This window comes from Chrysemys picta, chromosome 2 (genome assembly GCF_011386835.1).
Source record: "Chrysemys picta bellii isolate R12L10 chromosome 2, ASM1138683v2, whole genome shotgun sequence".
NCBI classification, from domain to species: domain Eukaryota; kingdom Metazoa; phylum Chordata; order Testudines; family Emydidae; genus Chrysemys; species Chrysemys picta.
Window position 1 is genome coordinate 24,341,310 of NC_088792.1, and position 23,639 is coordinate 24,364,948.

General features: G+C 40.9%; 1 protein-coding gene across 23 annotated transcripts in view; it reads right to left on the bottom strand.

Moving 5' to 3' along the window:
- Positions 1-558: 558 nt before the first annotated feature.
- DIP2C (disco interacting protein 2 homolog C) overlaps positions 559-23,639 on the bottom strand; it is a 472,758-nt gene continuing 449,677 nt past the window's right edge. For 18 of the 23 annotated variants that reach the window (XM_005308091.5, XM_042858891.2, XM_005308087.5 and 15 more), the window contains 5 exons: positions 19,639-19,696; positions 17,968-18,042; positions 16,344-16,518; positions 12,867-12,990; positions 559-3,744 (listed from right to left, as the gene is read on the bottom strand). In XM_005308091.5, coding sequence (XP_005308148.1) covers positions 3,492-3,744; positions 12,867-12,990; positions 16,344-16,518; positions 17,968-18,042; positions 19,639-19,696 — 685 coding nt within the window. In that variant the 3' untranslated portion in view covers positions 559-3,491. Of the gene's footprint in view, positions 3,745-11,430; positions 11,546-12,866; positions 12,991-16,343; positions 16,519-16,659; positions 16,822-17,967; positions 18,043-19,638; positions 19,697-23,639 lie in introns of those variants that run through there. The other 5 variants (XR_010598212.1, XR_010598211.1, XR_010598210.1 and 2 more) reach the window with 5 other exon arrangements.

The window sequence follows — 23,639 nt, forward strand, 5'->3', positions numbered from 1 at the left end:
TGCTACAATGAGATAATCCAAAACATTTGTGAGCTATTTAGAGGTTCTCTCCTTATATAGTTGATTCATACCAGTTACCCATGTACTATATTTTCACACTGTCTCAGAGAGTTCAAGAAAAGATTTAAAACACCTAGAGGAATAACTTAACAGTGACTTATCTGAAATATGCTAGTAGCAATTCCTTGCAACAAAAGTGATGTGACAAATTTGAGGAGTTTTACAGTACTAATGCTTGTTATTGCTTCTCACAAAATGTTACCAAGCTTACAATAATCTTTACACTTTCAGCAAAAATGTGAACAGTATATTTAAATATATTAAAAAGAATTAAAAAAAACATTTCACATAAAACATTTGTTGCCATATGAAAGTCTTTTAGCAATAAATGCTCACACCAGTATTTAAACATTGTTAAAAGTATAATGATCTTACTAATAAATTATGCAACAAGAGAGGTAAACAAAATAAAATTACAATATAGCTATCAGTATTCTTCCATAGAACCCATGTGGATTCGGAAACCTCATTTTTAGATGACTAATTAAGAAACTGCTATTTTCAGAGCAACAAAAATAAAAGCTTTTATTTGTTCATTTGAATATAAAACAGGCGTTATCACAGATGTACAAAGCGTACTGGTGGTTTAACATACAAGAAGGTTGCTGTCCTTTGCACATAAAAACTTTTGTTAAACTGTGATTGGCTGAGTTACATGAATTTCTCTAACCAGTCACCACACTCTATGAAATAACGCTGCTAACATTCAACTGATAAAAGGGACAGTCTTCCCTTGGGTAAAGTGTCAAGCAGGATTAAATATATATAATAAACAAGCACCATGAGGAATCTGCTCCTGTTTGATTAGTTTTGTGTTTAAATGTTCATTGTGTACCCTCTTTTTTGTGCATGTGCATCAAATTGATTACATGGTTTTGTCTGACTTCAAAAGCACAAGGTCACAAGACAAACATTTTATACATTCTCATGAATGGTTTATCTACAGTACAATTTCTAATACAGAACGATCCTTCTTTATTGCTCAGTCTGATGGTACTTAAGTGTTTCCTTCCTTTTGCTTGCATAACCAAACTAGAAATTCAGTTTATCACTTCTTTTAACTCAGAATTTAACAACCACGGATGACAGGGCGCAGAAGAGATCTGTTATTAACTGTGTTTCACAACTGCATTTGCAGTTGTTTTTCCTATGAATGTGATGTTGACTTGGTGAAGGTTAAAGTGATGTTGTAAATGACAGCTAAATTTGTTTTGCAGTACTGAGATCAGCAATAGCAGGACTTCACGAGTTAGTTCACACGCTGCAATTATGGTTGTAATCAATCAACATCTTTTCGAAGCCTTACAATAACTTGCCATTAAGAATGGATTTTATTCTTTCTGGGAGCAGAAAAAGAGTGAGAGAATATAAGGATTGCTCTTCAGAGCATGAGTAGAAATATTCACAGGACAGTGAAATCTGAGAGTGGTTGAAATAAAACAAGTCTTACATAGTAAGATGCTCTGTACTGTACATGCAGACTAAAATGTCCCTATTTTTTAAAGAGATTTTAAACAACCAACACTGTGTCTTAGAAGCCAAACAAAACTATCATTAGCAGGGGTCCATTGCCATAGATATTTTCCAAAGGCAGACAAAATACGTCCCTTATACGTGTTATAAAAATGATTACGTTTGCCCTGCAACAACTTTAGTCATGCATATCTGGTAATGAGAGTCAACACTTGAACATATTTTGGACATTAAGAAAAGCATTCTTGGACTGCTGCTGGTAAACCCCACTCTTGATCACACACAGGTCAACTCGGTTACAAAGGAATGAAGGGACTATGAAAGTTAAAGGAAATAAAGACACCGGAACGGGAAATTGAAGATCTAGTTTACCCAAAGGCGGTAAAATAAAGGCAGCTGTGATAAATGTTTTCCTACTGTTCCCTATTGATGGCCTCAGTTCTGAGACCTTGGGACTCAGTTCCTTAAAACAGGCAGTTCAGTTCCTCTGTTAGTTCACTTGGTCTAGGGACTCGTTAGCAGTTGCACAATTTGTGCTAAATCAATCGTAATGACTATATGTTATTCTCTGTTGAAGAATAAATTAAAGACCATTAAAACAATAGTTTTCTATAAGTGTAAACTGGATGTATTAGCCACCAAGCTACGTGGACCAGCTGAGAGGCAAATTGATAACTCTATGCAAATAACCACCAAAAACCTTTCCTTATCACAACAAAAACACCAACTAAAATGATGAAAAAAATTGTGCAACAAAGTTATGCAGCTACAAAACAGTGCTATTCTTCAACCTGCCTTTTCTAAAGTCTAACAAGTGTATGCACATGCCAGCACAAATATTTATTGTTGACTCCATGGCAAAGAAAAAAAAATCGTATAGTGCATTTTTAGTTTTAAATTCATTCACCGCCTTAAAGGCAGCAATAATTCCACTTGCTGGTATCTAGAGGATTTTTTTTTAGACAGGGATACTTAGCAATCCAGGATTGCTTTTTCTCAAAAAAATGGTGAGTAACATTTGGTTATCTACAGTGGGAGATACCATGCAAGTGACAAGTACTGCATTTTAAACTTTAAAATCTTTTTTGTCATTAGTGAATTTATATTTCATATATATATATTTGATGTGATACTATCCACTCAAGATAATACAACACTTTGTTTTTATATTAGCAAACATTACAAGAGATTAATATTCTTGAATGTTTTTTCTTTTATACTTCTAAAGAGATCAAAATAAATTAAACATTTTGTACATAATTACAGAAGAAGTAGTTAACTTATTTTATCTTTTTAGTTTAGTACAAAGATATTTGCAAGTTCATTGCCGAAATACACCTTATTTATAAATTTCTTCCACTCTAACACTAGTATCAAAGGCTCTTTGGCCTTTGTGCTTTCGACATCTCTGACAGAGAAAACTGCTAGAACTCTAATTGGAAGGTGCTATTTTGGGCATTTTCCTCGTACCTCTACATAGTTTCCTAAAATGGTGGGATCTAAAATGGCTTAAATTAGTAATGGATCTGTATTTGTAAATTTTTTTATGACGCATCAAAAACAACTGAACATAATTCTTTGTCATCGTATATAAATTGTTAAAAAGAATCCACTTGGAGGGCAGAATAAAAAAATTAGCTACTTCAGCTTTACTCAACATAAAATACAAAGCCACGTTTACTCAGAAAGCAGTTTCATCCAATAAGTAAAAAAAACCTAAAATGGGCTTTTCCGACAAACTGAAGGGCAGTACTCCTTAGTCCTTCTGTGTTAAAATTTAGTGGTAAAAGAAAACACATTTCACATTTTATTTCCTGCAAACCGTGACTGCTTTGAAAAGTCATAATAGATACAGTTTCATTCTGATGAGTATCACCCTCTTATCTGCACATTTTTAGTGGACACCAAAAATTTTTATACATCTATAGTAAAGTCCATGGAAGCCTTAAGATACAAGACTACATGTTGTAGGCCACATAGATGGGATCTAGCTGGTCTGCCAAAAATCCATCTCGTAGGTGCATACGTTGTTTCTCTCCACGGGAGTTGATAGGAATTACACCAATGTCCACTACCACCACCACTCCTACAATCAGATAGTGTTCTTCCAGGACTACATTGGTGACTAAAGGAACCAGGTCCAAGGCTTCTTGCTCTGATCCATCCAGCTCAACTACAACGACCAACAGATTTGTCCAGGTAAACACCGCACTAGAATACACAAAAAACAATTATTAGAAGCGTTCTGAGTTTTCCTCCCAGTCTGACACATCCATGTTTTATCCACAGTGGGTGTTTCAAATATACTGCACTTCCTGGCTGCTTTCCATATGGGTATCACAGACTGGGGGAGAATTCATTCACAGGTAGAGACACAAACAGTCCTGTTAGCATCTGGGGTATCTTGTTGAGAAAAGCGAAGGGAGTGACAGCTACACTTTTACATACAGCACTAAATGCTAGTGATGTCTCATTTATTTTCTAGCTAAGGTTTAAATGTCATGTTTTATTTCACACAAAGAGAGCATAACAATTAAGGGCCCATTCTTTCCCTCCACATTTGAGCACGGAAGGGGAGAGTTCCGGCACGTTGGCATGTTCTTCCCTCCATCCCATCCCAAACTCCTCCACAGCCTCAGAAGTCCCACTGGAGCTGCAGATTTGAGGCTCCAACATGATGCAGTCTCACACTATGCACAGATTTTAAGCTTGTAAGTAAGCTTGTCTCTTTGGAGAGTTGGTACGTGGGAAGCTAGGGTGTAAGTTTACAGCAGTCTAGTATGCCACGCTACCTGGCTACTGTGCACTAAAAGTTCTAGAAAAGTTCAGGTCGAAGAGCACTAAGTGTCAGGGCCCACACAGACAGTGCACGGCAGGCTAGAGTACTGTAGATTTACACCCCAGCTTGCTGCACACTGAGACTTACATCTACACGTGGAGTTGGGGGTATGATTCCCAGCTCACGTAGACGTACGCTAGCTCTCATTGAGCTAGAGTGCTAAAAATAGCGAGTGGTGGCATAAGCTAGCTGTCCCGAGCATGTATCCACAGGGTCCAGTTATGGGAAGCACATCACTAACTCCAAGGTTAGACATAGCCTGACTCTCTGTATGGACATGCTCTTAGTCTGACCTGTTGCAGAACACAGATTATAGAATTTCGACTGGGTAATTTGTACATCAAACCCAGTATCTTGTGGCTTTTTAATATGGAGATATACCTATCTCATAGAACTGGAAGGGACCTTGAAAGGTCATCAAATCCAGTCCCCTGCCTTCACAGCAGAACCAAGTACCCTCCTTGACAGATTTTTGCCCCAGATCCCTAGGTGGCCCCCTCAAAGATTGAACTCACAACCCTGGGTTTAACAGGCCAATGCTCAAACCACTGAGCTATCCCTCCTCCCTGAACTACAGCATCTCTTATCTTTGGCTGCAAATACACACACCTTCCACACCTAGATCCACACAGAGAGGGGTCAATAGCAGGAGCTGTTGTGCCAGGATATTGACTATGCCAGAAGACTGTCATCAGCTGGACCCTCTGACCGTAGCAGTGCTAGAGTACCACTGTTACAGTGTCCATTAGCCAGGGAGAATATAGTGCAGTAAGGTTAAGTACTGCCCCCACAGCAGTTACTTATTCCACCTGCAGTACTGACCTTTTATTCCCTTACTGTAGTAGACTTGTGTACTAATTTCTTAAATTGCATTACCTACTGCCAGCCATGTACAATCAGGTGAAGATTCTCTAGAATCTCACTGAGCCCCAGGAGTATGCAACTGTATTTCATCCTGAGGTCAACACTCCAATTCAGAGTGCCGTTGTCCCATCAAATTTTAAAACTCTGAAAATACGGGTATTTTGAAAACTGCAGAACACACACAATTATCCATCCATGCCCAGAATTTAGAACATGTGCTTTATCCTAAAGTTTATAAGAGTATCTTTCAGGAGAGATGTATTTAAAAATATTTGTTTTTAAACCCCACAAAGTTTTGTTGGATTAAATTCTTTTGCGCTTATTGGCTTGGAAAGTCAGTGGACACAAGCAGACAGGCTGGACACAAGTCACAAGCAGGACAGGAACATTGATGGATTGCTTAGAAACACCTTAGCGTTCAGATGACCTAAATTTACATTTGCAACAAGAAATTCAAAAGAAAGTTACTTTAAAATAATAATGACATTCTGGTTTACACCTTCCAGGGTGGCCTTCCTGGGGAAGTAGCTAGATCTCACAGCTTTCCCCCCTTCTTTACTTTACTTCCTATGCTTGAAAACAGCAAGGTTAAAATTCCTTGGCCACTTGCTACATTAAGATGTTGCAGTATCTCCAGGGCCATCTGTAGATTACAGTAGAGCAGGCTAAGGCTAACCACAACTACAGTATGAATTACTGACGTTTTCAGTTGTAAGGGTCGAGTTCTAAATATTATTTTAATTAGGGTTACCATACGTACGGATTTTCCCGGACATGACCAGCTTCTTGGGTTTCAAATCCCCGTCTGGGAGGAAATCCCAAAAAGCCAGACATGTCCGGGAAAATAGGGAGGGAGGGACCGGCGGTGCTCGGCCGGGGGCCGGAGCCGCTGGGGCCGGCAGTGTGGGGCTGGGCGGTGCTTGGCCGGGGCTGGCGGTGCGGGGCTGGGGCCCGGGCCGGGGGTTGGGGGCCGGCGGTGCGGGGCCAGAGCCGCCGAGGCCGGAGCCGGCGGTGTGGGGCCCGGGGCCGGTGGTGTTCAGCCGGGGGCCGGGCTGCGGCCGGCGGTGTTCGGCCGGGGACCGGGCTGGGGCTGGCGGTGCGGAGCCGGGGACCGGGCTGGGGCTGGCGGTGCGGAGCCGGGGACCGGGCTGGGGTCGGTGGTGCGGAGCCGGGGGCCGGCGGTGTTCGGCCGGGGACCGAGCTGGGGCCGGCGGTGTTCGGCCGGGGCCAGCGGTGCGGAGCCGGGGGCTGGGGCCGATGGTGCTCAGCAGGGGGCGGTGGTGCTGGGGCCGGGGGTGCTTAGCTGGTGGCCAGCGGTGCGGGCCCGGGGGCTGGGCTGAGGCCAGCGGTGCGGGGCCGGGCCGGCGGTGCGGTGGCTGGGCCGGTGGTCCTCGGCCAGGGGCCGGCACCCGGCGCCCCAGGGCCCGAGCCAAGCCGGGCGGGAGACGCCGGGGCCAGAGCCTCTTGGACTGGGCTGGCCGGCCGCCGGGGGGGGGGCCGGACTGGGCCGCGCCTCCCCGCCCCAGCTTGCCTGCTGCTTCAGGCTTCCCGCGAATCAAATGTTTGCGGGAAGCAGGGGAGGGGGCGGGGCCGGGAAGGGGCGGGGCTGGGGCTGGGGCGGGGAAGGGGCGGAGTTGGGGCGGGGCTGGAGCCTGTGGAGTGTCCTCTTTTTGGACACTTAAAATATGGTAACCCTATTTTAATGCTTTAATTAGATAATGCTCTGATGTTCAGGAACAACCAGGGATTGAGTATGCAGTAGAAAAGGGCAGTTTGTTTAGATTTCTAGTTTTTGAAACAGAGGAAGACAGAAGAAACCTTATTTCCCCAGACAGATCAGAAACACTGGCTCTTTTACGAGCAGAATTTTGTTTGGAAGCTATTTTAACTGAACTATTTAACAGAGGGAGTCTATCGAGCAGCACTACATGTAAGCTTCATGACGGTGCAATTTTCCTGGTACACAATCCTGACTGACTCTCGGAAAGCAGGAAAGGGTCTATTTCCATTTGATTTACTGGGGCTTTCTAAAAAACAAAACAAAAAAACTAACAGTTAAGCCTAAACATTTGCAATAGTTCAGACCCTTTGGAATGTAATTTGAAAATTTCCCTGGCATTGTTTTTCTAGACAATGAATTAAAACAGAATGGAGCTTGGGATGCTGGAACCTCATTTCAAATGCAATGTCTAGAACTTGCTGGTGACAGACACCTCTCTGTACAGTCAAGGATCATATTATATTTATGCATTCCACACAGAGGCCCTTTAAAGTCACGTAAAAGTTGCAGACATGTATCAGTGTTTTGAATACATATTTGCTTTTTAGAATTCTTGAGTTGGAAAAAAAAATGAGGAACCCATGAAGTTTGCATTTCCACAAGCCAGAGTCATGCTCTGTAGACACAGCAAAAGCCAATGAGTTGGAAACTACTCCCCTCCTGCAAAGCCAGCAATATTCCATCGCACTAACCTCATCAGGAAGTACCAGTAAGTGGCCGTAACGCTTCAGAAGGAATTGAGCTATAACAACTTATTTCAAAATGCATCCAAAATGCTTCCTGTAGGTTTATACTTTTTGTCATTGTGCACAGAGGGAATGCCACTTCCTTTCAAATGCAATGAAGACATACGCTCTGTTCCTCTTTCCAGGGTTAGAAGTTTAAATGAGGCAGCACTGTGTATTCTTAATTAAATTACAAGCACATACATAATTCCTTAAGGTTTCTTACATTATTAAAAACGTTTTCAAAATGCAAGTTTTGCCTACATTGATGCATAGCTAGGTCAGGGATCAAGACAGAAATGGATTATGGTGACATTCTTTGGCATTCTTTAACATTACATGTTAAATACAGGTGGCCACTGAAACAGTGTCTTTAGTGGTTCCTCTCTAAGGGGGTGGGGCATGCTTGAGGGGGACCCTGAGCAGTTATCCACACTGGGCGGTCACAACACAGGCCCCACTTCCCTACTATTTGCAAGGGAAGCTCTTCCCTTTGAGAGCCTCCTAAATTCTCTCTAGTTGGGGGGGATAAAAACAAAAGCCACAAACCCCCACACACTCAGGGATACTCCCTCCCTGTAGTCCCTGCAAAGAGGGGAGGGGGGTGGGGTGGTGAGTCCAATGATCAGTGCTGCCAATGATCCAGCCCCGATATAATGAGTTTGGGGAAATTGCTCTGGCTGGGTCTCTGAGGCAGGCTTAGTCTGTCTAGCTTACCCTGGGGTTCCACTGTACTCTGCCCAGGGTTGGTGTGAAGGTCTCCTGCTTAGAAGTTCCCTCTTCAGCTTCAGGTGTTGCTCTGCAGTCTACTGCATAGGGCAATCCGGCTCCTTCCCCCCCTAACTGCACTTTCCTTCCTTTTAAAGGCTTCCGCATCCTTAGTTTCTGAGGATAGGACAAGAAGCAATGGGCTTAAATTGCAGCAAGGGACGTTTAGGTCGAACATTAGGAAAAACTTCTTAACTGTCAGGGTGGCTGAGAACTGGAATAAATTGTCTAGGGAGGTTGTGGAATCTCCATCACTGGAGATTTTTAAGAGCAGGTTTGACTAACACCTGTCAGAGATGGTCTAGATAATACTTAGTCCTGCCACGAGTTCAGGGGACTAGACTAGATGACCTCTCGAGGTCCCTTCCAGTGCTATGATTCTATGAATGATTGACAGGATGGGAGGGGTGGACCTAGCCCTGCCATCTTGGCCTCTCTGGTCCCTTCTTCAACTGTGTGGGGCCCTTACATTCCATCACAGTCACAAACTGTGAATTTCATACTACTGGAATTATCAGGAGAAATGGCAAATCTAAAATAACTGTCCAGACCAGATACTCATCAATGAAATTTGGACAGCTGGGTCATAAATCAAATCAACACGGTACCAACTTTCTTAACTGACTTAAAGGTGTCCCAGTGAGCACCAATTTCCTTAAGCAGAGTTGTAAAAATAGTATTTGGAATATTTTCTAAAACAGTCTTAACTCTACTGGGTAGTGGGTAGATGGTGGTGATTATTTGGGTTTACTTGCTGTGAAAATGCAACTTTAACTCTGAAATGCCTTTGTTTCTAGTGTTTTGTTGTGTGTGTTTATTGTTTATTCTAATGTGTTCTTGAAAGGTAATAAACACACACTCTTGTGTCTGCAGTCTTGAAGGTTTGTGTAAGGGAATTTCCTTGTCTAGAAATGGCCTCTGGAAAGGAACTCTTCCTATAGATTCTGGGAGAGTCAAGGGGACAAAACAACCCCTTAGTTTGCTGGCTGCAAAGACTCCTGCCAACCACAGTCTCCACCTGCCATCCTGGTGAGGCAAGTTCTGAGGTTACAAAGGTCTTAAAGGCCCTCACAAGGAAATTAAAATTCTTCACAGTTCTGCATGTCAGGAGCTCATGCTGCACCCCTGCAGAACACAGGTGGTGTGTAGGAGTGGAGCTCCCATTCTGTCAACCTAATGATTACAGGACTGGGGCTCTCCATCATTACATTCATGGGGGTGGAGGGAGAGAAATGCAGGAGAGGAGGTTTGAGGGAAAGGGGGGGCAGTAGAGATATGAGGAATATTCTCCCTCTACTACACTGACGTGCATCCTGAGGCTTCCTGACCCCAATAGTGGGGGAGCTGGAGATTGAAGAAATCCAATGCTGCTCCCTCTGGCTACCTCCTGCTATTTCCTGGGATCCAAGCAAAGGTTTTTGCAGCGCCTCAGGAGATAAAGGATGAAGCATTCCCTGGGACCTCTCCTCTTATCCAATAAACCTTCAGATGCCCGAGTGAGACTACTATGGCTTCTCAGACTGCTTTGAGGGGACTGAAGAATCGACCGAGGCCTTGTCTAGTCTTGAAAGAATTTTCTGGCATAGAGCTATATTGGCACATTCTCCTCCCCCAGTGGATATCAGCTTATAACAGCAAGAGTTAAACTAGTTCCATACACTAGCTCTTTTGCTGTCATAGTCTTGCTGGTTTGGGTGGGAGGTGGGAAAATCACACCCCTGACAGACCTAGCCATGCTGGCAAAACTTTTAAAGTGTAGACCAGGCCTAGGAGCTACAGTGATGGGAAAGGATTACTCACTCCACCAGCATCCCTTCCTTGGGCTAAGGAAGCAGCTGGGGAGGGAGTCTCTCTTCCTTGGAGCCTCCTATGCAGGCATCAAGGAATAGGGAATGAAGTCTCCACTCCATCAGATGTCTCTGGACAGCGGAAGATGGTTGCTAAGGATTATCCCTAATGAGCTGCTTCTCCCCAGCCCCAGTCCTGTTCTTGGCAATGTTGCATATTGAAAGTCCTTATGAGGTGTGCAGGACAGGGGTTCTCCTGTGCATCTCACAAGGCCTACGCAGAGGGAGGGCACTGGTTGAGGACTGGTGGCTGAAGGGACCAGCATACCTAGAGGTCCCTCCCAGCCTGTTCACCCAGTTCCATGCAGCAAACTTGGGGAATGAAGAATTCATCTCCCCAGTCACCATCTGCTGCTCCCATCAGTCTGTAGCACTTCTGATTAATCAACAAAGAGCTTGTGCCTGAGGTTTCAAAGTTACCTAAGCGATGTGGATAGCAAGTTCCCAATAACTTCAATCAATGGACATTCATCTCTCTGAGGTGGATCTAAAAGTCTCAGTTTACTATTTCAAGCATTGGCAACTCTTGAATGTTGACTTTACTGAACTACACTTTGGTGCAGAGCACTAGATCTCAGCTAGGGAAGAGGAGATTTTTAAGTTGTCTCTCTTCTGTTCCATTGCTTGAAAGTGCTAAAACAACGTTAGAGGACTTCTAGACTTCTGGTGGACACCATTATTTTAAAGGTGTTCTAATTCACGAACGCTTTGTCCACGTAAATTCAAATTTTGTCTGTAAGTTCTACCTCAGCCTAGGTATTAACCTAACTGTTTTGAGGCAGATAAAATCTTTTGGTGGACTTTAAGGGGGGGAGGGAGAAAGACATCTCACTTACATCGCAAACCTCAGATCTGCGATCTCATCTCTATAACATTTAACTCTACATAGACACATTACATGTAGGCCAATCCATAGTGGTGCCTGAGCCATGGAGAAATAAGAAGTAAGGAGATGGCAACTGTGAATTACGTTACCATAATTCCATTGAGGTTTTTTGACGAATGAAGCCTCAGTACAATTAAAATCCTGCCTGCTGCATTTTATGATAAGTAAAATCCATCAATATTTTAAACCTGTTTTAAATTAAACAACCATACAGTCCTTTTTCACATCTGTAATCCAGGGTGTTCTACTGCTTTGTTGAGTTTTCCCCTCTCTGTGTTGGTATTTTGACAGGAAGACATTTTTCTTACAAGGAGGAAACAATTAAGAGGGTCATAAAGATTGTGACTGATAATTAGAATAATGTTTAGTTCATTTGCATCCTGCAGTTCAATTAGCGAAAGTTGCATTTTATAATAAGATACACATCCAATGGTTTAATAAAATACCCTTATTAGCCTATAAAGTGCACTCTGTCGTAACTGTTAAATTGTTATTTGTATTATGGCACCACCCAATGAGGGCCATGGTCCCATTGTGACAGGCCCCAGACAGATATATGAAAGATCTGGTCCCAACTCTGAAAATCTTACATAATAAGAGCGTGATCATCAATAGGATCCATGCAAGTCTTCGCTTACATAGAGCTGATTACAGGACTGAGGCCAGAATTAAGACAAGGTGCAAGAAGTGGATAAAGGAGCAGGGGAGGACAGACCACGGCTGCAGTGATAGGATGTGGATACGCATACTAACTATCAGCACAACTGGATTGCAATTTTGATTTTTTACAAGATATAAAATATACAAATAAATACCAGCTATCCACAGTAGCCATCTGCCTACCCACTCTCCAGAGTCACCTGTCTAAATTCCACTGCAAAGGCACGCCTGTCCCCATTATTATTGAAAATATCGAGAAATATAATGAGCAAGAGATCTGTTTTGATCAGTAGATGTAAAATTAATGTCCTAAGTCTAGAAGAGGCTAGGCAGAAAGTGAAATATATACTGAAAATGGGTGAAGTTTTTGAAAAACACCTAAATCTCACTGAAAGTCAATGGGACAAAGGCACTTTTGAAAATTTTACCGAATGCCTTTATACAATATTTTCTGCAAGTATAGTATTGGCCCCTTGCAACCAATTACTCACACAATATATAAATGCTAAGAATTGTGTTGTACAAACCCGTAGGAAAAGCAGATAAACACTAACTCAGCATCTTGATATTTAATCAATAATTGGTCTCAGCTCCATAATGAAACTAACTTGCTATGTTGCTTTCTAAAGGAATTCCCAAAAAGATTGAAGAAAGAAAACAAACAGCTAAGCTTCCAAACCCCACTGCTAAAAATAACTCAGAATAAAACCATACCCCACCATTACCACCAAACATCATGTTACATGTTTCTTAGAAAACAAAAAGAGTAAAGAAAATTGTCCTTCCTGATAAAAGCGGCTCATGCCAAGTTTTAGCTTAGAGAGTGTATAATTTATGGTCAAGTTATAAACTCTTGGAACACTGGTATATTTCCTGAATCAACTGCACTATCCAAGCAAAAACACAGAAAACATCTTACAGGCTAGAGTTTGATACAAGATTCACAATGTTTCACAACACTCACCATTCTGTGATGCTCTTGTGTGCTCTAATTACTGATGTCTCAATATCAATTGGATGATATCTCATCCCTCGTAACTCCATGGCTTCATCTAGTGCACCCACAACATAAAGTGCATCATGTCGCTCTAGTTACAGAGAGGGAAAAGCAATGACTTAAATCTCTACTATATTAAATAAATTATAAAAATATCCACATTAGTAAAATAACAACATTCCATTTATAAAGTATCCTTGAATTTCAGAAGATCCAAAGCACTTTACAAGTTATATACATTCACTATTACCGAAATGCAATGTGCGATGGAGGGCAGCAGCTAATCAGGTTGCTGAGCACAATATGGGAGAAGAAGAAATTTTTAGCCGACACCAGATCAAACCTCTATTCTTATGAATGTAGAGCAGACAGAGCGACTTGTATGGCATTCTGTTTATCTGCCTTTGAAGGATAATGAGTGAAACTGACCCTTCTGGGATTTGAATCTGTCTGTCTTACAGCTTGAAAATTTCAAATCTGGTAGCTTAAACCACTATGGTGTCTGCCTATGATGCTGAAATAATCCATGTTATATTCTTGATATCAAATAACTGATTAAGACAAAACTATGTTTGTAGCATGAATTTTTATCAACTAGAGATAAGACAAAAAAAACAACGACAACCCCTAGACTGAGATGAGAGTTCTTCTGGGATCTTAAGCTTATCATAAAGGAACATATGTCACTCATATGAGAAAATATATTGGTTGTGGCAATGGCGTTTAAGTCTCAATGAAGACATCTCCCAGACGCTATGTAGAAAAGGGACTTGTCCTTCTGAAGAGGGAGTTTAGAAAGGAAGGAGAGAGGAGGTGTGCCACTATTACTTCATGGGAGGATTTATTCCACTGGAAATGAAAGACTAGAAAACACTCTGTTACTATTCTCTCAGAGTAAGAATTCCTGCTGCTTCTTGGACCCCTTATAGCTTCAGGGCATTTTCCTGGATAAAATAATTAATAAAGTGAGAAAATCCCAAAAAATGCTTTATAAGATTAAATGCCTTTAGGAGGATCTAAATATGAGGAACTGGACAGTAATTTTAATGCACAGCAATTATAAAGAGGGCTTCAGACTTATTAAATTCATCTGACTAGGTTCTATTCAAATTAGGGCTGTCGATTAATTAAAAAAATTAATTGCAATTAACAATTTAATCGCGATTAATTGCACTGTTAAACAATAGAATACCAATTGAAATGTATTAAAGATTTTGGATATTTTTCTACATTTTCAAATATATTGATTTCAATTACAACACAGAATACAAAGTGTACAGTGCTCACTTTACATTATTATTTTTATTACAAATATTTGCACTGTAAAAATGATAAATAAATATTATTTTTCAATTCACCTCATACAAGTACTGTAGTGCGATCTCTATAGTGACAGTATAACTTACAAATGTAGATTTTTTTTGTTACATAACTGCACTCAAAAACAAAATAATGTAAAACTTTAGAGCCTACAAGTCCACTCAGTCCTACTTCTTGTTCACCCAATTGCGAAGAGAAGCAAGTTTATTTACATTTACGGGAGATAATGCTGCCTCCTTCTTATTTACAATGTCATCTGAAAGTGAGAACAGGCGTTCGCATGGCACTTTTGTAGCCGGTTTTGCAAGGTATTTACGTGCCAGATATGCTAAACATCCTTATGCCCCTTCATGCTTCGGGCACCATTCCAGAGGACATGCTTTCATGCTGATGATGCTCATTAAAAAATAATGTGTTAATTAAATTTGTGACTGAAGTCCTTGGAGGAGAATTGTATGCCTCCTACTCTGTTTTACCCGCATTCTGCCATATATTTCATGTTATAGCAGTCTCAGATGATGACCCATCACATGTTGTTTGATTTACCAACATTATTACTGCAGATTTCACAAAATGCAAAGAAGGTACCAATATGAGATTTCTAAAAATAGCTACGTCACTCAACCTAAGGTTTAAGAATCTGAAGTGCCGTCCAAAATCTGAGAGGGTCGAGGTGTGGAGCATGCTTTCAGAAGTCTTAAAAGAGCAACATTCCTATGCGGAGAATACAGAACCCAAACCACCAAAAAAGAAAATCAACCTTCTACTGGTGGCATCTGACTCAGATGATGAAAATGAACATACCACATAAATATCTTGCGGCGCCGGCTACAACAGTGCCATGTGAACGCCTGTTCTCACTTTCAGGTGATATTGTAAACAAGAAGCGGGCAGCATTATCTCCTGCAAATTATAAGCAAACTTGTTTGTCTGAGTGACTGGCTCAACAAGAAGTAGGACTGAGTAAACTTGTAGGCGCTAAAGTTTTACATTGTTTTATTTTTCAATGCAGTTTTTTTTTGTACATAATTCTACATTTGTAAGTTCAACTTTCAGGATAAAGAGATTGCACTACAGTACTTGTATTAGGTGAATTAAAAAATAACATTTCTTTTGTTTTTTATAGTGCACATATTTGTAATAAAAAATAAATATAAAGTGAGCACTTGACACTTTGTATTCTGTGTTGTAATTGAAATCAATATATTTGAAAATGTAGAAAACATCCAAAACATTTTAAATAAATAGTATTCTATTACTGTTCAACAGTGCGATTAATCACGATTATTTTTTTTAATCACTTGACAGCCCTAATTCAAACAGATTCAATTCATTCTTAATAGTGGCACTGTGAACACTATTGATACACCTGAAATGATACTTCACTAGCAATTTCAGCTCCCATCACAGCCAGACTCTATATTTTGCAAGTCAGAGTAATTTCCCAATCAGAGAATTTCAGCCACACTCACTCTCTTTTGCCTCACAGTATTTGTTTGCTTATACTGTATATTGACAAAAGATAGGGTATGTCACTAGTGATTAATATGGCCCTGTGCTTCCCTGATAGAAAACAAAATATTCCCTGTAACTTCATTTACAAGCTAGAGCTTATAGTACATTTTTATTATTTGCTCCTACAGTTCTTAAAGACAGGGTGAGTTCAAAAGTAGGACCATTTTTATTAACAACTTCACAGAAACAGGATTACTAAATGAGGGTGTCTTCACAAAAAGCCCAAGCCCCAATCCTGCCGCAGTGTTCCATAAGCAAGGATCTGTTCATGCAGATCCAATTGCAGCAGTGGAGCAAAACATGTAAGAATATTAATATTTTTTCCAGACGAAAAGCATTAGAGACATTTTGTATATGGAATCAGAAGGTCTCTTCCTCAGGGAGCTTACAGTGTGTATAGAAAACATACAAAAGCACACATGTAACAAAAGGAATATAACCAGGTAGTTATTTTTTGGCAGGCATCTTGTTCCACTGTTTTATTTTCTTATTGAGCATTTAATGGTGAATATTGATGCAACAGACCAGGCTACATGTGAGTGAACAACTTTATAGCACTTTCAAAGCTATGTATAAACAGACATTTATAAATGGAACTAGTGGTCTTACCTCCATTTGCATCAGTAAGTTCTGTTCTCCTCAAGAACCCCAAATAGCCAGTCCGAGCCCAAATAGTCTGTGTGTCTCCAAAGCTGAGTCTTGAATTAAAGTGATCTGATTGCAGGGATTCATCTCCATATATGGTAAAATACCCACTGGCATTATGAGCACTGTGAACCCATATCTAAGTTAAAAGCAATTAGACTGGCATTAATTAAAGTATCTATCCAGGGTGAAGAATTCTTGAAAATTCTTGCATCTGTTTTTAATCATAACTAGATATTTCTATAGTACCTTTTAGCATGATTTCTGATTCAACACTCACCTTATTTCTATACTTATTTGAGGGCCAAATCCTGCTCGCTTTACACATGAGTAGCTTTGCTGAAGTCAATGCGTGAGGTTCTATGCTTTTAAAGGTGCAGACCGGCCTCACACCTCAGGGAAGTGGCGTCTAGCCTTTGCATCCTCCTGGTCTTGGGCTGCTCTGAGGGGTCAAGAGGCTCCTGGCATAACTTAGACAAGCCCCCAGAACTGTCTAATTTCTATCAGTCTCATAGGATTGTACTATGGGCTGCAGTGCTACCCAGGATTTCCACAGTGCTGTGTTCTGTGATGCTGCCCCAACATGCCCCTTCCACTCATGCCTGCTACACTAGCACTTTGAGGGCGGTCCTTTGATGACAGCTTTATAGACAGGTCTTTCACAGTGTCTGTGCTGGGGAAATTCTGCCCCAGCTTGATCTAAGACTGTTTACACTGCCCTGGTCTTTTCATTTGGTAAAAAGCCTAGGGGCCAGAAACTCACCCAATAAGATTACTTTGGTGAGCGTGCCCCTTAGTTATCAACCAATAATAGCGCTTAGTACTTACAAAGCACTTTTAATCTTCAAAATATTAAAGATAGCTTCACAACAACTCATGAGAGACAGGCAAGGCAGTACTAAGCTATACAAATTACCTTTTTCGGAATAATGAAAAGGGCACTGACAGGATTTTTTTAGCCAAAATATTTTACTCCAGCCTTAGCATAAAACACTGGGATTTCATGAACTCATTTTTTTCAGAAAGATTATATATTCTCAGAAGTTGTACTGTAATTTTAATCATGACCGTACAAATTATTTCATACATTGAAATCTTTATTTGCTCATTGAAAATAAAACGTTAAGTTCAATTTTATTATTCTGTGAAACATGAAATAAGCAGGAAATGTGTACAGCTTTGCTAAACTATATTAAACAGAACATTTTAGGTTATAGTGATCATAAAAAGAATATAGGAACTCCATGTAGCTGAAGTTAGACTAATCAAAGAAATATCCTTTACTCCGTGTCAGAAGTAATAAGACAAGTAGAAAATGTAGATGGAAAAAAAACGGTTATTTTAAAAAAGGTCTCCGTGCTTTTCTTAAAGAGATACTGATATTTTTGAAGTTCAACAAGGAAAAGGTTTTTAACAGCAACAGCAACTCTTTTACTGTTAACTTCACACATTATAAAGCTGTGTGGTCTACAGATATTTATGAGCTTGGCATATCTTTATATTTATTTAAGGAAGCCACTAATACAGTGTAAAGTGGCTTTTGCTCCTGTAATTTAATTCATTACAAGGGGCAATTTTTGTGACTCACCTCACCAAGATGAGAATCCCCTAAGGGTCCCTTTGTTTCAGGATTAGCAATAATGATGCGAACTCCAGGGAGGATCTATTAAAAGACAAAATGAGTCATATTCTGTAAGAAACCAGATGATGTTTATGTAACTATACAAATGATACTTGTCCCCAGAAGCCCTTTACCTGACTTGTTAAAAAAATCTTTAAAATACTTGACATATTACTTAAGGAATAGTACACCTCTACCCCTATATAACACGACCCGATATAACATGAATTTGGATAGAACGCGGTAAAGCAGTGCTTGGGGGCGGGGCGGGGTGCAGGGCTGCGCACTCTGACGGATCAAAGCAAGTTTGATGTAAAGCGGGTTCACCTATAACGCGGTAAGATTTTTTGGCTCCTGAGGACAGCGTTATATCAGGATAGAGGTGTATTAGCTCGCTGTGATAGATATACCTAATTCTGTGCTGTTACAGATTGCTGCCAGTAAACTTTTTGATAACAAAATCCCTGTCTTTCCTGTTTATCAGTCATGGGATTCAGATGTGGAAGAAACCTGCATAAGAGAGCAAGTCAATCCAGACTGACTGTATTTAGGAAATGCTGCAAACCCTCCTCTTCATAAAAGCCTGTTGTAAGAATGACACAACACTGACATACCCATCCTACCAAAAAATAAATAAATAATTTTAAAAATACTGAATAGGCTCTAAAACATTCAAAACCAAAAACTCTACCCCAAATAGAGTTTTTACTCAGAAATGGGACAAGAACCAGTGACTGCAGGAAATCCACTAAGAACTTTGCTATGGCTTCCTATGGAAGGTGCCCAGACACTATAAGAACAGATGGCAGGATAAAATCCTGATAGACAAATAATGTCTTCTGCCAAAGATAACGTTCACATGGGAAAAAATAATGAATATATTATGGTGCCAAGAGCCTCCGTTTCAGTTCTTTAAGCTAGACTGTCTGGATGCTCTAAGCAGCAATAATGGATCCTTTCACACTTACAGAGACTGGATCAAATTTAGCCTAGCTTGGTATCATTAAGTAAATACATAGCTCTTATATAGAACTTTTCATCAGTAGATCTCAAAGTGCTCTACACAGACAATCAACCCCATTTTACAGAGGAGGAATCCGAGGCACGGGGAGGTAAAATGACTTGCCTGTGATCACCCACTCGGCCAGTAGCAGAATCAGGTACAGAACCCAGGTTTCTTGAGTCCCTGTCCGGTGGTCTAACCACTAACCCACACTGCCTCCCATTCATCCCAAAGATGTTTCCCCTGCCAGATGTTTGGTGGCCTATGAATAATGTGGGAATATCTTGGTGGTCTCAGTCCAATTTCCAGGGGACATGTGTCATCATTAAAACCACCACTGCCAAGAAAGGTGCCAGTAGTTGTCTCAAAAGCAAGTCAGAGGTCTGCATAGGCAGATAGTGAACTATCATCTTAGGAGTAGAAAGCAATTCCCTCAGAACAGAGGGGGATAAGTTGTTGGAGTAATGTTAAGAGATCTGTCAATGCTACTGTGCTGTAAGTCTCTGTGGATAACGACAGGACTGCAGTCTGTACAGTGTTAGAGCTTTCCTGAGCACTAAATTCACCTTAGAAAAATTAACAAAGTGGAAATTAAAGAAATGTTTAATAGTACAGAAGCCATGTTCAATACTTACTTTTCCTGATTCCATTAGGGGCAAACTATGAGGCGATCCTCTCTCTACTAAACGAACTCTGTAAAATAAACATAACAATAGCATGCATCAGACCTGATTGCATGTATGGGGATTTTATTTCAATCGGGTGTTTTTTAACAAGGTATCTAGGACAGCTTCATGGTTGCAATACTGAACATAAATTCAGAAAGTATGACATCCGTGCGATGGTAAATAATATCCAGACCAGGAAACCCTGTAGAACATAACTGGGGGAATAATGAAAAAAGGCATTAATGAACATTTGTTCTAATATAAAACTCTGCAATGGTATTTGCAGCCTTTTATTTATTTCCAGTAGACTTTTTGTTCAGAGAATATTCAAAGGAAATGAAAAATCTGTTCACAACAAAGAGAATCAATCTTCAGTTTCCCACAATCTATTTATAGGTGTTTCAATCATCCAGTCAAGGCATAGCAACTTGTAGCTTAGGTGACCAATCATGCTCCAAGAACAGCTAGTAGTGAAAGACATGGTCATAGTGAGTAGCTCACAACTAAACAACAGACTGATATGGGTCCGTATTTGCAACCTTTGTTTAATTATTTTCAGTGGAGAGTGTGTTTGGCAAACATTTCAAACAACCAACGAATCTGTGAAATGGAAAGTTTATTTGCTGTCTGGGACTGACCTCTTTCCTAGTTGAGACATTTGGGTTTCCACTCTCCTTGGAAATGTTACCTTCCTTGCCAAGTGAGTCACTTATACACTAGAGAAACTGGTATGGCACCCTAGAATTCTCCCTTTAGAGGTGTATTAGCCTCAGGGAAAATTACTGGACTTGAATAGTCTGTTTTAAGGAGTCCTACGAAGACTGACCTGCAATACACAACTTGCTGAAGGAGTCTTGGGGATGCCTGTGCATTGCTGTGGGTAAGTGAAGGCCCTAAACAAACTATTCAAACTCTAAACTCCTACCCAGGGTACAGCAAGGTAGTATGGGCTAGGAGCAATCATCACTTGGTCAACTTACAGGTGGAATACCACTTACACTTCAGCTTGTTCCATTTAGCCTGCTCTGCCATGATAGGAAGGAGGAACAATTACAGAGCTCAGTGAATGGTCTCATTTGGAGAACAAAGCCTTGGAAATTTCAGCCCCTACAGAAAGAGGAAAGTGTGGGAAGCATTTCTCTCACTGCTGACCCCAAAACCAGCCATAACAGCTAGGCTTGCAATGGACAGGCAGGAGTGCTAAACCACAGCTCTTGTTCCTGGTATTGGGGCAAAGAATCTGGTGTGAAGGTGAAAGGGGCATGGACAGACATTGGAGCCTTGTAGACAATTCTGAATTGTTTCTAGTAATTGCAGGAATTGAGGCACTGCCCAATTGCCTTGAACTGGGGAAGAGGATAAGATTCAGAAATTTAAGTCTGCCTATGGAAAAAATGCAACCAAAAAAGAGGCTTGCTACAAATAGCTTGCTCAGCTCTAACCAGGCAGAAAGTACGTGAGACAGCTGTAGCTAAAATAAAATTGTGCAGAACACTTGAGTTCCAGTCATTTGTTTTAAGTAGTGCCTAATCATGTTGGTAACTAACCATGCACTCGCGTTTTCAATGCTTTCATGTTTTAAATTTTCAAATGGACAAGTACACAATATTTATGGAAATGCAGAAGACAAATCTGGACTGACACATACAGTAATTCCTAAGTGATGTGTACTATAGCAGTGGTTCTCAACCAGGGGTCCAAGGCCCCCTGGGGGGCTGCAAACAGGTTTGAGGGGGTCCACTAAGCAGGGCCACTGTTAGACTTGCTGAAGTGCTGCTGTGCCGGGCTGAAGCCCGGGCCCCTGAGCCCTGCCACCTGGGGCTGAAGCTGAAGCCTGAGCAACTTAGCTTTGTGGGGCCCCCTGTGGTGCGGGGTCCTGTGCAACTGCCCGGCTTGCTACCCTCCTACGCTGTCCCTGGCTTTTTATATGCAGAAAAACAGTTGTTGTGGCACTGGTGGGCTGGGGAGTTATGTTAGGGACCTCAGAAAGAAAAATATTGAGTACCCCAGTACTATAGAACGGAGTCTATTCTATGAAAGTTGATGTATATGAGACAAAGAAAGTGGGGGTAATAAAAATGGTAAATTTCCAGACAGATCTTTTTCCTCAGTGGTAAAGATTAATTTGACTGGTGATCTGAGTATTGTATAAGCAACAGCTTTTTTCCAAGATGTTCTATAAAATAGATGTTTTATATAGGTGATAATACACACTATGAGAATTCACTAGAACACAGAATCTGTTTAAGGAACACTTTCAGGTCAAAAAACTGGGTGACTGGGCAACAAAATGGCAGATGAAATTCAATGTTGATAAATGCAAAGTAATTCACATTGGAAAACATAATCCCAACTATACATATAAAATGATGGGGTCTAAATTAGCTATTACCACTCAAGAAAGAGATCTTGGAGTCGTTGTGGATAGTTCTCTGAAAACATTCACTCAATGTGCAGCGGCAGTCAAAAAGGCAAACAGAATTTTGGGAATTGTTAAGAAAGGGATAATAAGACTGAAAATATCATACTGCCGCTATATAAATTCATGGTTTGCCCACATCTTGAATACTGCATGCAGATCTGGTCACCCCATCTCAAAAAAGATATATTGGACTTGGAAAAGGTTCAGAAAAAGGCAACAAAAATTATTAGGAACGGCTGCCGTATGAGGAGAGATTAATAAGATTGGGACTTTTCAGCTTGGAAAAGAGATGACTAAAGGGGGATATGAGAGAGGTCGATAAAATCATGACTGGTGTGGAGAAAGTAAATAAGGAAGTGTTATTTAGTCCTTCTCATAACAAAAGAACTAGGGACCACCAAATGAAATTAATAGGCAGCAGGTTTAACACAAACAAAAGGAAGTATTTTTTCACACAATGCACAGTCCACCTGTGGAACTCTTTGCCAGAGGATGTTGTGAAGGCCAAGACTATAAAAGGGTTCTAAAAAGAACTAGATAAATTCATGGAGGATACGTCCATCAGTGGCTATTAGCCAGACTGGTCAGGGATGGTGTCCCTAGCCTCTGTTTGCCAGAAGCTGGGAATGGGCAACAGGGAATGGATCACTTGATGATTACCTGTTCTGTTCATTCCCTCTGGGGCACCTGGCGTTGGCCACTGTCGGAAGACAGGATACTGGGCTAGATGGACCTTTGGTCTGACCCAGTATGGCTGTTATTATGTTCTTATATAAGACCCAGGAGGCAATTGTTCTGCATACTCAGCACGGTTTAGGCATCACCTGGAGAACTGTATCCGGTTCTGTGTTCCTCACTTCAAGAAAGATGTGAACAAATTGGAAAAGAGTCCAGAGGAGAATAACCAAACTGAACAAAGGTTTAGAAAACATGACCTTTGAGGACAGATTGAATGAATTGGGCATGTTTAGTCTAGAGAATGTTGAGGGTGAACCAGATAACAGACTTCAAATAAGTAAAATGTTGTTATAAAGAAGAGATAGACCAACTGTTCTTCATGTCCACCAACGGTAAAACAAGTAGTAATTTGCAGCAAGAGAAATTTACGTTGGATATTAGGAAAAAAACAAATTATAAGGATAACTAAACACAGGAAAAAGAACAGGAGTACTTGTGGCACCTTAGAGACTAACAAATTTATTAGAGCATAAGCTTTCGTGGACTACAGCCCACTTCTTATGCATCCGAAGAAGTGGGCTGTAGTCCACGAAAGCTTATGCTCTAATAAATTTGTTAGTCTCTAAGGTGCCACAAGTACTCCTGTTCTTTTTGCGGATACAGACTAACACGGCTGCTACTCTGAAACCTAAACACTGGAGCAAGCTATCTAGGAAAGTGGTAAAATCAACCAGGGGTTGACAAACACCAGTCATGAATGGTCTATGTATTCTTAATCCCACCTCAGCATGAGGGTTGGGTGTATGGTTGACCTCTTGAGGTCCCTTCCAGCCCTATATATCTATGATTACAAGACTTCTAAAATCTT